Below are 16,257 nucleotides of genomic sequence, written 5' to 3'. Positions count from 1 at the left end.
GTGACAGGTGAGGTTGAGGTGGTGATTGAGTGTGGGGTCCTAGGTCACTGCTGGTATTGCTGAACAAAGGGATGAATGTATGCAGTGCGTGTATGGGGATCCCAGAGCACTCAAGAGTCCCTTCACCCATCCACCCAGAGCCCATACACTGCAGAGAAACTAACCAGGAACAGCCCCCAAAGCTGCATTGATTACCTTATTCTGAGCACATGGCCTTTCCCTACTGGCAGGGGCAGATACCTTCCTTCTTTTTAGCTTTGGTAGTGACAAGTGAGGCTGAGGGTGGTGATTGTGAGTGGAATCAGGTTGGAAGTGTCAGGGAACTGCCCCTCTGCAATGGGAGGGCAAGTAAGCTAATTGCCGTCACAAGGCAGGTGGAGGGGCTTCCTGTTTGGCCATAGCCCATGGTATCTTGTCCCTTAACCACAATGAGGAGATCCCAGGACAGCATCCTATCAGCGCTTTCACACAAGGAAGTTCCACCAGCAAATGGAGCAGCTGCAGATTATTGCCCCTAACAACACTCCTGTGGAACTACAGCAGGCAGAATGAGGCACGGTGTGCTCTGCCTATAGACTTGGAGAGCACCTGGCAGGTGAGAATAGGTCACGTTAGGCTTCCATGGTCACTCCGGGATGACAATTCCTAAGTGGCTGCACGGTGGCCCCTGACTGTCATGGTCCACACTGTTTCTAGAGTGAACCTTACACCCCATTTCATGATCTTGCTTTCCTCATCCTGCTGGCATGGCTGCACCTGTCTTTGGGCGCCCACCACACCTAGGCAGTGACCCAGCAGGGCCTGTTTATTTTAGACAGGCTCTCGCTATTGCCAGGCTGTTCTCAAGCCCCTGGCCTCATGTGGTCCTCCCACTCCAGCCCTGACCCCCATCCCCCGCCAGTAGCTAGGGGACCTGGTTTAGATACACTGTCATTCGCAAGGCTGGTCCCAGGGTCCTAGGTGATTGGTCGAGAAAGAATCCAGGAGGGCGGTGTTTCCTCCTGAAGGATGGAGGGGCATCTAGAAAGAGGGTCTTGGGAAAGCACTAGATGCTTAGCTTCGCCATGAGCGGTCACTGCTTTTCTGCTCCCTTCTGGGCAAAGTGGATGCAGGGCTTGGCCGAAGGACCGGCCGTCAGGGAAAGTTTGCTCCAGAAGCAGCTCAGGCACCCGAAAACCTTTTCTCCAGAGTGGACACTGGGCTCCATTTACAGGAGTCAGGGATGAGGGGCCATGGGTTAAACCCAAGACAGGCTTCTTGGGCCAGTAAGCATCCTCTCTTAGCCCCAAGGAAGGGTGCGGTTCCCGTTTCTTTCTCTGTAAAGGAAAGGACCTAGTTCTTTCTAGTTTGTGGCACCTTTCGTGGCTCATTAGGGAGATAATTTATCAGAAAAAGGGAAAGACTAATATGTTTTCGACTCTGACCATCGCCCCAGTTCTGAGGCCTCCGGGCCGTGGCTTCGGACTGCCACCCGGTGGCAGCGTTCTGCTTTACGGCTTTGCCATTCGCGGGTCCCCGGAGCCTTACTGCGAGCCAGGGAGGTGGGCAGCCGAGACGCGGCATCCCAGCTTCCCAGAGCGGCCCCGACGGCACCGCGGACCCGGACAGTTGGCTGACGTCATTTCCGGATCGGCTCCGATTGGCGGGGCGGGAGGGCCGAACGGGCGAGGTTGGGTGGCGGTGCTGCTCCGCGGCGCTGAGGTGAGTGTGAGCCCGGCGGGGGCGGGCGCGCGGGGCGCAGACCCTTCCCTGCGCGCTGCGCCCGTACCCGGTTGTCTTGCGGTGCTCCGGGCCTGGGTCCGTCCCGCCATCAGCGGCACTGCCTGTTCCAGGGACCCGGGACGAGGCCTTGAGTACGGACGCGCCTCGCCGCCCTCTCCCAGCCCCAGGGTCGCTCCTCATGGGGCTCCTTCCGCCCTCGAGCCCCTCACAGCTCCCTTGCCCCACCTGGGGCCCCCTGGACTCCTGCCGCACAGGGCGGCTTCTGCGTCCCGATGCGCTCCAGACCCCGAGGTCCCAGCGGCCCGAGGCCTCATCCCGGCTCCCTCCCACGCCCCTCTCCTGTCAGCTTTTCAGGGGCGGGGTCGTGCGTCTCTCGGTCCTCCCAGCCCTCTGCGGATGCCGCCCCTCCTGCATTTAGCGTCCGCGCTCCTCCATGCTGCTCCCTCTGCTGGTGCCTTCCCTCCACCCCACCCTCCTCGCTTCTAGCGCTCCGAGGCTTTTCTTCCCGCAGCCAGGTTTTTGTTCCCCTTTTTCTTTTTTCTTTCTTTTCCTTCTTTTCTTTCTTTCCTTTCTCTCTCTTCTTTTTTCTGAGACGGAGCCTCGCTCTGTCGCCCAGGCTGGAGTGCAATGGCGCGATCTCGGCTCAATGCAACCTCCGTCTCCCGGGTTCAAGCGATTCTCCTGTCTCAGCCTCCAGAGTAGCTGGGATTACAGGCGCTCGCCACCACGCCCGGCTAATTTTTGTGTTTTTAGTAGAGATGGGGTTTAACCATGTTGGCCAGGCTGGTCTCGAACTCCTGACTTCAAGTGATCCGCCGGCCCCAGCCTCCCAAAGTGCTGGGATTACAGGCGTGAGCCACTAAGCCCAGTCTCGTTTTCTTGTATCTCTACATACCTAATAGTGTTTTTGTCTCTTAAAAATCTACATATGTATGTCCGAGTGCGGTGGCTCATGCCTGCAGGGAGGCGGGCAGATCACGAGGTCCGGAGATCGAGACCATCCTGGCTAACGGTGAAACCCCGTCTCTACTAAAAAATACAAAAAAATTAACCGGGCGTGGTGGCGGGCGCCTGTAGTCCCAGCTACTCGGGAGGCTGAGGCAGGAGAATGGCGTGAACTGGAGAGGCAGAGCTTGCAGTGAGCCGAGATCGCGCCACTGCACTCCAGCCCGGGCGATGGAGCGAGACTCCGTCTCAAAAAAAAAAAAAATCTACGTATGTATTATACTGTGGATATTCTATAGCTGACAGTTTTTCTCAGCCTTATAACTGCTCTATATCCTTGACATTAGTTTTCACCACTGTGACTTTGCCGATAGACGCTGAAGTTTTTTCTTCTACACAGGCACATGGTAACATTCTTGTGTTTTTCTTGTGTGCCTTAGCAAGTCTCCATAGAGTACATACTTTTTTTTTTTTTTTTTTTTTGAGACGGAGTCTGGCTCTGTGGCCCAGGCTGGAGTGCAGTGAGAGTACATACTTTGAGTTAGGTTTCCCCACAGAGAGTTTTGCAGGGTTTCAGTTCTACCAAGTAGGGCCAGGTATATTTCTAGAGTCACTGTACCAGTTTACGGTGTCCTCAACATTTGATTTTATGAAGTATTTTATATTTTCTCAATCTATGGGGAGAGTCTGGTTTTACTTTACTTTTTTTTTTTTTAAATTAAAAAATTAGAGATGGGGGTTCTCACTATGTTGCCCAGGCTGGAGTGCAGTGGCCACTCATAGGCGTGATCCCACTACTGATCAGCACGGGAGTTTTGACCTGCCCTGTTTCCCACCTGAGCTGGTTCACCCCTCCTTAGGCAACATGGTGGTCCCCTGCTCTCCGATGTCACCATATTGATGCCGAACCTAGTGGGGACACCCAGTTGGCATAGCACACTGTAGCCCAGAACTCCCAGGTTCAGGTGATCCTCCTGCCTCAGCCTGCTGAGTAGCCCCTGGGACTACAGGGTTTGCCAGGTCCTATCCTGTGTTCATTTGTTCAAAATTATGACATTTTTCTTATTAAAAAAATTTTTAGGCCAGGCGCGGTGGCTCAAGCCTGTAATCCCAGCACTTTGGGAGGCCGAGACGGGCGGATCACGAGGTCAGGAGATCGAGACCATCCTGGCTAACACGGTGAAACCCCGTCTCTACTAAAAAATACAAAAAACTAGCCGGGTGAGGTGGCGGGTGCCTGTAGTCCCAGTTACTCGGGAGGCTGAGGCAGGAGAATGGTCTTAACCCGGGAGGCGGAGCTTGCAGTGAGCTGAGATCCGGCCACTGCACCCCAGCCTGGGCGACAGAGCAAGACTCTGTCTCAAAAAAAAAAAAAAAAATATATATATATATATATATATTTTTTTAAATATGTTCTGTATATTTATGCTTTGTTACATGTTTGGAAATATCTTTCATTCTCTAGCTTGTCTGCTTGACTTTTAATTTTGTGGTGTGTTGTACAGAATCCTTTTTCTTTTTTTTTTTTTTGAGGCAGGGTCTTGCTGGGGCTGGAGTGTAGTGACATAATCTTGGCTCACTGCAGCCTCCATCTCTCACTCTAAAGCGATCCTTCTACCTCAGCCACCTGAGGTTTTGCCACAGGCTCACACCACCACGTCGGCTAGTTTTTGTAGAGCTGCGGTTTCACCATGTTACCCAGGCTGGTTTCCTACTCCTGAGCTCAAGCAATCTGCCCACCTCCGCCTCCCAAAGCACTGAGATTACAGATGTGAGTCACCATGCCTGGCCTTTTTTCCTTTTTAATGGACTCAAACAATCGTTTTCTTTGTAGGCTTTTATTATTTATTTACTTATTTACATTTTTATGTATTTTTTTGAGACAGAGTCTTGCTCGATCACCCAGGCTGGAGTGCAGTGGCATGGTCTTGGCTCACTGCAACCTCCACCTCCCTGGTTCAAGTGATTCTTCTGCCTCAGCCTCCCGAGTAGCTGGGATTGCAGGCGCGCGCCACCACACCTGGCTAATTTTTGTATTTTTAGTAGAGACAGGGTTTTACCATCTTGGCTAGGCTGGTCTTGAACTCCTGACCTCGTGATCCACCCACCTCAGCCTCCCAAAGTGCTGGGATTACAGGCGTGAGCCAGCACACCCAGCCTTTTTTTTTTTTTTTTAATGTTTAAGTCTTTAACCTGCCCGAAATATTTGTGTACCATAGAAGGCAGGGAACTAATTTTCTTTTCCAGTGGAAAACCAGTTGTGCCAATACCATTTATTGTCCTTCTTCATCGCCATTGATATTGCAGGTATATTAACATATGCATAGATGTCTTCCATTATCTTTTTTCCTATACTTAAACTTCACTTTCCATTACCATAGCCTAAGTCTCAATATCTAGTAGGGCACACCCTTGTCTCCTTCAGTTATTTTTTTGGTATTGCGTTAGGTAATCTTTTTTTTTTTTTTCGAAACAGAGTCTTGCTCTGTCTCCCAGGCTGGAGTGCAGTGGTGTGATCTCGGCTCACTGCAAGCTCCGCCTTCGGGGTTCACGCCATTCTCCTGCCTCAGCCTCCGGAGTAGCTGGGACTACAGGTGCATGCTACCACACCTGGCTAATTTTTTTGTATTTTTAGTAGAGATGGGGTTTCACCACGTCAGCCAGGATGGTCTCGATCTCCTGACCTTGTGATGCGCCCGCCTCAGCCTCCCAAAGTGCTGGGATTACAGGCGTGAGCCACTGTGCCTAGCCACACTGCCTTGGCTAATCTTAGATCGTTACTATCACATGTGATATTTGGAGTCATTTCTGTCAGATATCATGTCCTGTTGAAATGCTTACTGTAATTGCACAGAATAAATTTAACTTGGGGAGAATTGATATCTTTATATTATTGAGCCCTCCTATTTAGAAACATGGTCTGTTTCTGCATAAACCTTTCTAAGGTACTTTAATAAAGTTTTATAATGTTGTCCATTACATACATATCTTTTTTTAAGACTTAATGTACTGCGTAGTTTTTGTAGCTATTGTGAATGGTCAGTTTTCGGTTGCTGATTGCTAACGAATAGGAGTGGTATTAATTATTCTGTATTGACCTTGTTTGTGGCAATGCTGTTGAACTCTTGTCATCCCAACAGTGGATTGATACTCTTGGATTTTCTATGTAGATTGTTTTTATCATTCTCAAAGAATGACGAGTTTGTCTTTTTTCTTCTGATCCTTGTAGCTTACATTTCTTTTTTCTGTGACTTACTGCGTTGGCTAGGATGTTGAATAGCAGCGGGCTCTGAGAGAGAACATCCCTCTCTGGTCACTGACTCTACTGCACATGCTTCTAATGTGTTCTCTTAGTGTTGTGAACACAAACTTGAATGCATGAAACCCCAGGGTCCCTGAGCCACACTCTGAGAACTATTGCTATGCCTCCCGGGGTCAAGTGATCCTCTTACCTCAGCCTCCCGAGTAGCTGGGACTACAGGCATGTGCCACCAAGCCCTGCTAATTTTTTAAATTTTTTGTAGGGATGGGGTCTCAGTATATTGCCCAGGCTGAGCTTGAACTCCTGGGCTCAAGCGATCTTCCCGTCTTGGCTTCCCAAAGTATGGAGATTATAGGCATGAGCCAAGCATACCTGGGTTTTTGCTCTTTTTTTTTTTTTTTAATCTATTTGAAATTATTATTATTTTTTTTTAACCTAGGAGCATAGATTCAAACTGCCCTAAATATACACTCTTTCCTTTTTTGTTCTTGGTAGCATTTCCTTTTCTACTTTTCCATCTATTTTCTTTTTTTTTTTTGAGATAGGCCCTGGCTCTGACTCTGGCTCTGTCACCCCAGCTGGAGTGCAGTGGTATGATCTCGACTCACTGCAGTTTCTGCCTCCTGGGCTCAAGCGATCCTCCCACCTCAGCCTCCCAAGTAGCTGGAACTACAAGCACATGCCACCATGCCTGCCTAATTTTTGTATTTTTTGTAGAGAGGGGTTTTGCCATGTTGCACAGGCTGGTCTTGAACTCCTGGGCTCAAGAGATCCACTCACCCTGGCCTTCCAAAGTGCTGAGATTACAGGCATGAGCAACTGTGCACAGCCCCTTTTCCATCTTTTTTTGTTCCCTTTATTGGATTTGCCAGGTGTTTGTGTACTTTATTAGCATTTTCAAAGAATGACCATAGAGATTGCTTTCTGTTTCTTTAAATTGTGTTTTGTTTTCTTTCATGTTCTTTCCTTGAATTTCTTTCTTTCTTTCTTTCTTTTTTTTTTTTTTTTTTGAGACGGAGTCTCGCACTGGGCTCGATCTCGGCTCACTGCTACCTCCGCCACCTGAGTTCACGCAATTCTCCTGCCTCAGCCTCCCAAGTAGCTGGGATTACAGGCGCACACCACCACGCCCAGCTAATTTTTTGTATTTTTAGTAGAGACGGGGTTTCACTGTGTTGGTCAGACTGGTCTCAAACTCCTGACCTCACGATCCGCCTGCCTCAGCTTCCCAAAGTGCTGGGATTACAGGCGTGAGCCACGGCACCCAGCCCTCCTTGAGTTACTTTCTTATTCTGCATCTGATTTCTTTTATTTTCTTTTTTTTGTTTTTGTTTTGTTTTTGGACAGAGTCTCACTCTGTCATCTAGACTGGAAAGTGCAGTGATGTAATCTGAACTCACTGCAACCTCCACCTCTTGGATTCAAGTGATCTTCCTGCCCCAGCCTCCCAAGTTGCTGGGATTACAGGTTCACACCACCATTTCCGGCTAAGTTTTGTATTTATTTATTTATTTATTTTTGAGTGGAAGTTTCGCTCTGTGGCCAGGCTGGAGTGCTGTGGTACGATCTCGGCTCACTGCAACCTCTGCCTCCCAGTTTCCAGAGATTCTCCTGCCTCAGCTTACTGAGTAGCTGGGATTATAGGTGCCTACCACCATGCCTGGCTAGTTTTTGTATTTTTAGTAGAGACAGGGTTTCACCAAGTTGGCCAGGGTGGTCTCGATCTCTTGACCTTGTGATCCGCCCGCCTCGGCCTCCCAAAGTGCTGGGATTACAGGCGTGAGCCGCTGCACCCAGTCCCAAGTTCTGTATTTTTCAGTAGAGATGGGGTTTCACCATGTTGGCCAGGCTGGTCTCGAACTCCGGACCTCAAGTGATCCACCTGCCTCGGCCTCCCAAATTGCTGGGATTATAGGCATGAGCCACAGCCTGCATTTGATTTCTTGCTGAATACTTAGATTATTTATTTTAGTCTTTCCTGTTAAAATGAGTCTATTAAGGATGCGCAGTTTTCTTTAGGTAGGCTTGGTTCTGTTTCCACTTTAGTTTCCATTTCTGTATTCTTCTGGAGAGAGGGTAACTTTTCATCGTATAGTTCTAATATAACAACAATATGGGTAGGAATTATTTTGCCAATGATATATTCCTTTGGGATTTGTTGAAACTTTCTCTGTTGCCCTTTTTCTGGTAATGTTCAGTATGTTGAAAAAAAAGTGTGTTCTCTATGCTTTAAGCATGAGATTCTTTACTTGACCCACTTGTTTCTGAGGGAAGTATGTTAAAAATCTTGACTGGGCCCGGTGGCTCACGCCTGTAATCCCAGCACTCTGGGAGGCCGACACAGGCGGATCACGAGGTCAGGAGATCGAGACCATCCTGGCTAACATGGTGAAACCCCGTCTCTACTAAAAATAAAAAAAAATTAAACACACCTGTGGTCCCAGCTACTCGGGAGGCTGAGGCAGGAGAATGGTGTGAACCCGGGAGGCAGAGCTTGCAGTGAGCCGAGATCACGCCACCGTACTCTAGCCTGGGCAACAGAGCGAGACTCTGTCTTAAAAAAAAAAAACTCATTCCAGAGGAGGATTTACCAGTTCCTCTTTGATAGATCAATACCTGTTTGTAATTATTAAAGCTTTTTGGTGGACTTTTAGTAATATGCATTTTTAAAAATTCCTATTAGTAATTTTTGCTTTCTTTTCTTTTTTCTTTTTTTGGAGACGAAGTCTTGCTCTTGTCCTCCAGGCTGGAGTGCAGTGGCGCGATCTCGGCTCACTGCAACCTCCACCTCCCAGGTTCAAGCGATTCTTCTGCCTCAGCCTCCTGAGTAGCTGGGATTACAGGTGCCTGCCACTGCGCCCAGCTAATTTTTGTATTTTAGTAGAGACGAGGTTTCACCATGTTGGCCAGGCTGGTCTCCAACTCCTGGCCTCAGGTGATCCGCCTGCCCCAGCCTCCCAGAGTGCTGGGATTCCAGGCATGAGCCACCGTGCATGGCCTGTCCTGTTCTTTCTTGACTGGGGTGCTGGTTCCATGGGCTTGTGCAGTTGGTGATGATCCACTGAACTGTGTACTCAGGATTTGTCAACTTTTATAATATAAATATACTTCAATAAAAAGCTTTAAAGATATAGAAAAGGTATGTAGCTACCACAGCTTTATTTTAACTAGTGTTTGATCTAATATTTACTGATATTTAGCCTTTCTGTGTTATTTTATTTTAGGCCAAATAGTTGCATCATGTGTACCTAATCCAAGAGTCTCATGCTTCTGGTAAGTGAGTCAACCTTATTTTACTTATTTATTTTGAGACAGGATTTTGCTTTGTCGCCCAGGCTGGAGTGCAGTGGTGTGATCACAGCTCACTGCAGCCTCTACTTCCTGGGCCCAAGTGATCCTCTCACCTCAGCCTCCCAAGTAGCTGGGACTACAAGTGTGTGCCATCACAGCCGGCTAATTTTTTCTTTTCTTTGGTAGCATTGAGGTCTCCCTACATTGCCCAGGCTTGTCTCAAATTCCTGGGCTCAAGCTATCCTCCCGCCTCAGCTTCCTAAAGCGCTAGGATTATAGATGTGAGTCACCGAGCCTGGCCCCTTCTATCATTTTTAATTTTCTTCCTTAGCCCTTAACATTTTGTCTTCATTCTTCCATGTAAAGTGAATGAGTATTGTTGTTTTCCTCCTGAATGAGAGAGCTTAGCATGCCAGAGAGGAGGAGGGGGATAGACAGCCCAAGGGCAGCAGGCAGTAGAGGTGAGACTGGAGGCTGGGCACTTTGGTGCACTCCTGTAATCCCAGCACTTTGGGAGGCCGAAACAAGAAGATTGTTTGAGCTCAAGAGTTCAAGACCAGCCTGGGCAACATGGCGAAACCCCATCTCTACAAAAAAATACAAAAATTAACCGGGTGTGATTGTTGGGGTGATCAGACCCAACACCAGGCTGTGGGGGCTGTGAAGTCTGGCGGAGTCAAAGGAGAAAAGACAGGTTAAGAGTACATAAGGTGGGCCCAGGGGGCCAGTGCTAGTATGGAGGCTGCGAAGGCCCCGAGCTCTGGGAGGCCACACTATTTAATGGTGATCAAACAAAGAAGCAGATGGTGAGGACGTGCATATGTGAGGGTAGACAGGTGAGGACATGAGGATGTGGGGGTAGAAAGGTAGTGGTGCATCAAGCGTGGCTGTGATGGTTTAGCATTTTCTTTGATGCATATGTAATATGCTCTGCTACCTGAGATAATGGAGAACTTGTTTACGAGTCTGGGAGGCCAGTTAGCAGTACCCCCATGGGGATGGGTGGGGGTGGACCAGTGAGGCAGGCAGGACTGTTTATGGCAGCACCAAGTAGCCTGAGCTGTGGAAGAAGGGGCCAGACTGGGCCTCCACTTGTTCTGTTCTCTTCCTTCAGCACCTGAGTGAGCAGCTCCTGTGCCCCGCCCTCAGAAAGCCCAGCCCTTAGGCAATGGCGGCCTGGTTCCTGTCTGCCCCACCCCAGGTGAGTATCTGTCCTCCTGGGAGGAGTGAAATCTTTACCCAGGGCTTTCCTTGGCAAACACTGTCAGGTGTCTCTGGTTTGGGGTGCTGACCTAATGGTAGGGGTGACCCTGGGACCCCCATGCAGCCACCCACTGTGCTGGTGCCTTTAGCATGCTTCTGCTGCCTCCCTGCCCCTGCCAGCCCACTCTGGACCACACCTGGGCTATAGCAGTCGCTGTCATTCCAGGCCGAGGTGACCTTCGAGGATGTGGCTGTGTTCCTCTCTCGGGAGGAATGGGGCCGCCTGGGCCCTGCTCAGAGGGGCCTCTACAGGGACGTGATGCTGGAGACCTACGGGAACCTAGTCTCACTGGGTAAGGCCCTCACTAGGACTCAGCTCTGGGAACAGCCCTGGGTGCTAAGGGCTCAGCAGAGGCTGGGCTGGGGGCCTCACCCCCTGGGCACAGAGGTAGGTGATGACCTTTATCTCAGGTAGGCACCTGATCTGAGAAGATGAGGGGAGGGGCAGTGCTGGGACCTTCCTGAGTCAGCCCTTCCCTTCCCTCTCGCTCCAGGTCCCAGGCAGACCCCTCCCTGGTGGGACGGGGGGACCGGGGTCGGGGGTGGAGTTGCACACCTCCTAGTGGAGGGAACCCCTGAGCTCTTGTTCCCTTACGCTCAGGACTGCCCCAGCCCAATCTCAGTGCCCTCCAGAGGGTGTCCAGGCTTCCATCACCCCCTCTGCTTGTGCCTCCCTTACCCTGCTGCCCCAGGGTGAGACAGCACTAGGTGCTGCCCTGTGTCCTTGGTACCAACCCCAGTCCCTGTCTCCTTCCCAGGAGTAGGACCTGCAGGCCCCAAGCCTGGAGTGATCTCGCAGTTGGAGCGAGGGGATGAGCCCTGGGTCCTGGATGTTCAGGGCACCTCTGGGAGAGAGCACCTGAAAGTCAACAGCCCAGGTGCGTGAGGGGGTCTGCTCCCCAACTCAAGTCACCAAATGAGCATTTGTTAGGGTCCAGCGTGTCTGTTTAATGAATCAGGAGTCTGCGGGGAAGATGCATTGGGGCTAGCACAGGAGGCCTGACGGTGGCCTTTGCTGAAGCCCAGGTCACCTCTCTCAGTCTGGGCACCTTGGTGGGGAGATTATTGAGCAGAATCTCTCCGGGACAGCATTTCTGTGGAAAACAGGAATGGACAGTCCAGGCAAGGTCCTGTGTAGAGGGGAGTGAGTAGGTGCAGACCATGGGTGCTGTAAGGGGAGGTTAGGGTCTGCAGAACCCCACAGAACCCTGCCCTCCAGAGCTTATGCCAGACAATGAGGGCCTAGTAATGGAGACTATCACTTAATTCCCCTCTCTTCTAAATTAATACACTACGGAAAAGTGAGAGAGTACACATCCCCCTGAATCTCACTGCCCAGACACAGTTGTGTTGTAGGGTATTCCTTTTCTAGCACTGGCCTTTCCACTGTTATGTATGGACACAGCCTTTTTTTTTTTTTTTTTTTTTTTTTTTTTTGAGACAGGGTCGCCCTCTATCACCCAGGCTGGAGTGCAGTGGTATGATCATGGCTCACTGCAGCCTTGACCTCAAGCGATCCTCCCATCTCAACCTCCCGAGTAACTGGGACCACAGGCATGTCATGTGCCACTCACACTAAGTTTTGATTTTTTTACAGACGAGGTTTCACTATGTTGCCCAGACTGGTCTTGAACTCCTGGGCTCAAGCGATCCTCTCACCTTGGCCTTCCAAAGTGCTGGGATTACAGGTGTGAGCCACTGCCATTGCACCTGGTCCAGACACTGCCTTTTTTTTTTTTTTTTTTTGAGACAGAGTCTTGCTCTGTCACCCAGGCTGGAGTGCAGTGGCGCAATCTCAGCTCACTGCAGCCTCCACCTCCCAGTTTCAAGTGATTCTCCTGCCTCAGCCTCCTGAGTAGCTGGGACTATAGGTGCCTGCCACCACGCTTGGCTAATGTATGTATTTTTAGTAGAGACAGCATTTCACTGTTTTGCCCAGGCTGGTGTTGAACCCCTGGGCTCCAGTGATCCTCCCACCTTGGCCCCCCAAAGTGCTGGGATTGCAGGTGCGAACCATTCTTTTTTTTTTTTTCAGACAGAGTCTTGCTCTGTTGCCCAAGCTGGAGTGCAGTGGTGCGATCTCGGCTCACTGCAACCTCCGCCTCCTGGGTTTAAGCAATTCTTCTGCCTCAGCCTCCCGAGTAGCTGGGACTACAGGTACACGCCACCACACCTGGCTAGTTTTTGTATTTTTAGTAGAGATGGGGTTTCACCATATTGGCCAGGCTGGTCTCAAGTTCCTGACCTTGTGATCTACCTGCCTTGGCCACCCAAAGTGCTGGGATTACAGGCGTGAGCCACCATGCCTGGCTGACACTGCCTCTTAACAGGAATGATAGTGCGTTCTGCCGTGCAGACACGGAATGTGTTTCCATTTCTGTGCGCGTGAGTCTCAGTCATGTCTTCACTGGAAGTGCAGGCCAAAAGATTGGATAGCTCTGCTGGTCACCTTTTTGCATGTGTCTGATGATATCCTAGGAAGGAACTGCTGGCTCAAAGGACTTCTTATTTTGTAAATTTGCTTATTTGAATGTAAATATCTGTAGAAATAGGACAAACCCTAAGTTTACAACTCAGTGAATTTTTATGAAAAATCATCCTTCAGATTAAAATACAGACTGTTTCAGCTCCCCAGGAGCTCCCTGGCTCTCCTCTGTCATTTCCCACTGCTCCCCACAGGGGTCTTCTTTCTGACTCCTGTCACAAGAGGCCGCTTCCTCCTTTGGATTTTTCTGTCTAGACGCACACAGGGCATCTTTTGCTGAACGTTGTGAGAGCTGCTTGTGTTTCTTGGAGCAGCAGTGTGGTCTGTTTGGTTGCCATTGTTCTATTGTAAGAACATACCACAATTTATGTTCCCTTCTACTTGTGGAGGACATTCAGTTGTCCAGGTTTGGGGTTGTACAGGACTGCTGTGGACGCTCTTGTGCATGGATCTCTCCGGTGCCCGGAATACATTTCTGGTGCGTGTGTACCTGCGAGCAGAGCGCTGAGTCAGCATGTTCATAGAGCAGCTTTAGATAAGGTTGCCAAACCGTCCCCCACAGCAGCAGCTCCAGCACAGGCTCCTGTAGCAGTATGTGAGCACTGTCTGCTGCACATCTTGGCCGATATTGGTGTTCATCACCTGTTTGTATGCGGTGCAGAGCCAGGCAAGGGGTGGAAGGATAGACCCCTTAGGACTAGGAAGGGAGCAGTAATCAAAGTGGCAGTCATGAGATGCTTGCACCTGGAACTCGCTGTGCTGGGCACTGGGCTGAGTTCTTCATGGTCAGTCTGTTGTATTACTCTATTTTGTTCTCATGAGTGCCATGTGGCCACAGATGGAGAAATCAAGCCTCAGAAAGGTAGGTGAGTTGTTGCCTCAGGTGACTCAGCTGGCAAGTAGGGGCCAGGACTAATCAATCCTGAGTGTGGCTGCTGGTATCAGTCTCTGAGGGGCCATGTGGCAGGACCCCACTTGGGTACTTGTCACTCCCCATTCTTGGGGAGTGGCCACCCAGGAGAAGTTTGTTGTGTGAGTGTCAAATCAAGGAAGGAGTGAGTGAGTGAAGGGCTATATGACGCGGCCCTAGGTGAGCTGCATAAGCCTCTGAGCTCCAGACTCTCATCTTTGCAAGGCTGTTGTGACTTTGGAGATGATCAAATCAGTACACCACAGGTGGCCAGCAGCATCTCATGCCTGCCTTCCAGAGTCAGAGCAGGTGACCCTTAGATGTTCTGTTTTTTGTTTCAGCTCTTGGGACCAGAACTGAGTACAAGGAGTTGACTTCACGGGAGACATTTGGTAAGGAAGAACTAGGCCAGCTGAGGGGGATTTTTCCCCAGGGATCTGAGCCAGTAGAAGCCTGTGACCACATCAGGAAGGCAGAGGGGAGCCTGGAAAAGCTGGAGCAGAGAGGCCCCAGGGCAGTCACACTGACCAACGGGGAGAGCAGCAGGGGGTCTGGGGGAAGCCTCAGGTTGGTGTCACGACCTGTTCCCGATCAGAGCCCTCACAAATGTGATATATGCGAGCAAAGTTTTGAACAGAGATCCTATCTCAACAACCATAAGCGCATACACAGGTCAAAAAAAACAAAGACAGTTCGTGACTCTGGGGAAATCTTGAGTGCAAACTTAGTTGTTAAAGAAGATCAGAAAATTCCTACTGGGAAAAAATTGCATTATTGCAGTTACTGTGGGAAAACATTCAGGTACAGTGCCAACCTTGTCAAGCATCAGCGGCTTCACAGTGAAGAGAAGCCCTACAAATGTGATGAGTGTGGGAAAGCCTTCAGCCAGAGCTGCGAGTTCATCAACCACCGAAGGATGCACTCAGGAGAGATTCCCTACCGGTGTGACGAGTGTGGTAAGACATTCACCCGGAGGCCCAACCTCATGAAGCACCAGAGGATTCACACTGGGGAGAAACCCTACAAGTGTGGTGAGTGTGGGAAACACTTTAGCGCCTACTCTTCCCTTATTTATCACCAGAGGATCCACACTGGAGAGAAACCCTATAAATGTAATGACTGTGGGAAAGCCTTCAGTGATGGCTCAATCCTTATCCGCCATCGTCGGACTCACACTGGAGAGAAGCCATTTGAGTGCAAGGAATGTGGCAAGGGCTTTACCCAAAGTTCTAACCTTATCCAGCATCAGAGAATTCACACTGGAGAGAAACCCTATAAATGTAATGAATGTGAGAAAGCTTTCATTCAAAAAACCAAACTTGTGGAACATCAGAGAAGCCACACTGGAGAGAAGCCCTATGAATGCAATGACTGTGGCAAAGTTTTCAGCCAGAGCACACACCTCATCCAGCATCAGAGAATTCACACAGGAGAAAAGCCCTACAAGTGCAGCGAGTGTGGGAAGGCCTTCCACAACAGTTCCAGACTCATTCACCACCAGAGGTTGCACCACGGAGAGAAACCCTACAAATGCAGTGATTGCAAGAAAGCCTTCAGCCAGAGCACTTACTTGATTCAGCACCGGAGGATCCACACCGGGGAGAAGCCCTACAAGTGCAGTGAGTGTGGGAAGGCCTTCCGGCACAGTTCCAACATGTGTCAGCATCAGCGGATTCACCTCCGGGAGGACTTCTCCGTGTAACAGTGGAGAAGTGTCTGAGGGCAGAGTCCAGCTGAGCACTTCCTGCATGCGCCCCCGGCACCTGACTCTGCCCTTTATTTATTATCCACACGATGTTTTCATAGGGTGAAAGGACATTTCTCATTAAACCTCTTTTCTTAAATCAAATGCAGTGCATGTTCATTTTAGAGAAATTGAGAGAGAAAAGTGAGCAAAAAGAAGCTCCTGTAATCTCCCCCACTTAGAAAAATAATTCATTGCTGCTGATTTAGGAAAGTTTTCTTTGAGACATACTGGAGAGCATTTTAAAAAGAAAATACTGCAATGCTTGTCATTGCAGCACCTAGGATCTTCACTTTTGCTATTTCCTCAATATCAGAAAATTCACACTGAAGATAATACCACATATTTTAACATTTTTACATATTGTAAATTTAAAAACATCGGCCAGGTGTGGTGGCTCACGCCTGTAATCCCAGCATTTTGAGAGGCCAAGGTGGGTGGATCACTTGAGGTCGGGAGTCCAAGACCATCCTGGCCAACATGGTGAAACCCTGTCTCTACTAAAAATACAAAAATTAGCTGGGTGTGGTGGTGGGCGCCTGTAATCCCAGCTACTCGGGAGGCTGAGGCAGGAGAATTGCTTGAACCTGGGAGGCAGAGGTTGCAGTGAGCCGAGATTGTGCCTCTATACTCCA

General features: G+C 49.7%; 1 protein-coding gene across 13 annotated transcripts; it reads left to right on the top strand.

The window, feature by feature from the left end:
• The first annotated feature begins 1,616 nt into the window (after positions 1 to 1,616).
• ZNF34 (zinc finger protein 34) lies at positions 1,617 to 15,727 on the top strand. Of its 13 annotated transcripts, XM_077944731.1 has the most exons (8): positions 1,663 to 1,853; positions 3,108 to 3,121; positions 3,194 to 3,253; positions 9,154 to 9,206; positions 10,335 to 10,421; positions 10,650 to 10,776; positions 11,242 to 11,361; positions 14,220 to 15,727. In XM_077944731.1, the coding sequence occupies exons 5-8, from the start codon at positions 10,389 to 10,391 to the stop codon at positions 15,578 to 15,580; spliced, it is 1,641 nt and encodes a 546-aa protein (XP_077800857.1). In that variant the 5' UTR covers positions 1,663 to 1,853; positions 3,108 to 3,121; positions 3,194 to 3,253; positions 9,154 to 9,206; positions 10,335 to 10,388; the 3' UTR covers positions 15,581 to 15,727. The 13 variants fall into 13 exon arrangements, with proteins under 13 accessions (XP_015001797.3, XP_077800860.1, XP_077800862.1 ...); XM_077944733.1 differs by lacking the exons at positions 3,108 to 3,121; positions 3,194 to 3,253 and adding an exon at positions 7,902 to 7,948 and having other exon boundaries at positions 1,663 to 1,701; XM_077944727.1 differs by lacking the exons at positions 3,108 to 3,121; positions 3,194 to 3,253 and adding an exon at positions 4,291 to 4,438 and having other exon boundaries at positions 1,696 to 1,853; positions 9,154 to 9,202.
• Positions 15,728 to 16,257: the final 530 nt, after the last annotated feature.

Source organism: Macaca mulatta, chromosome 8, assembly GCF_049350105.2.
Source record: "Macaca mulatta isolate MMU2019108-1 chromosome 8, T2T-MMU8v2.0, whole genome shotgun sequence".
Classification (NCBI taxonomy): domain Eukaryota; kingdom Metazoa; phylum Chordata; class Mammalia; order Primates; family Cercopithecidae; genus Macaca; species Macaca mulatta.
Note: the sequence above shows the minus strand (reverse complement) of the source record. Positions and strands in the feature narration are given on the sequence as shown.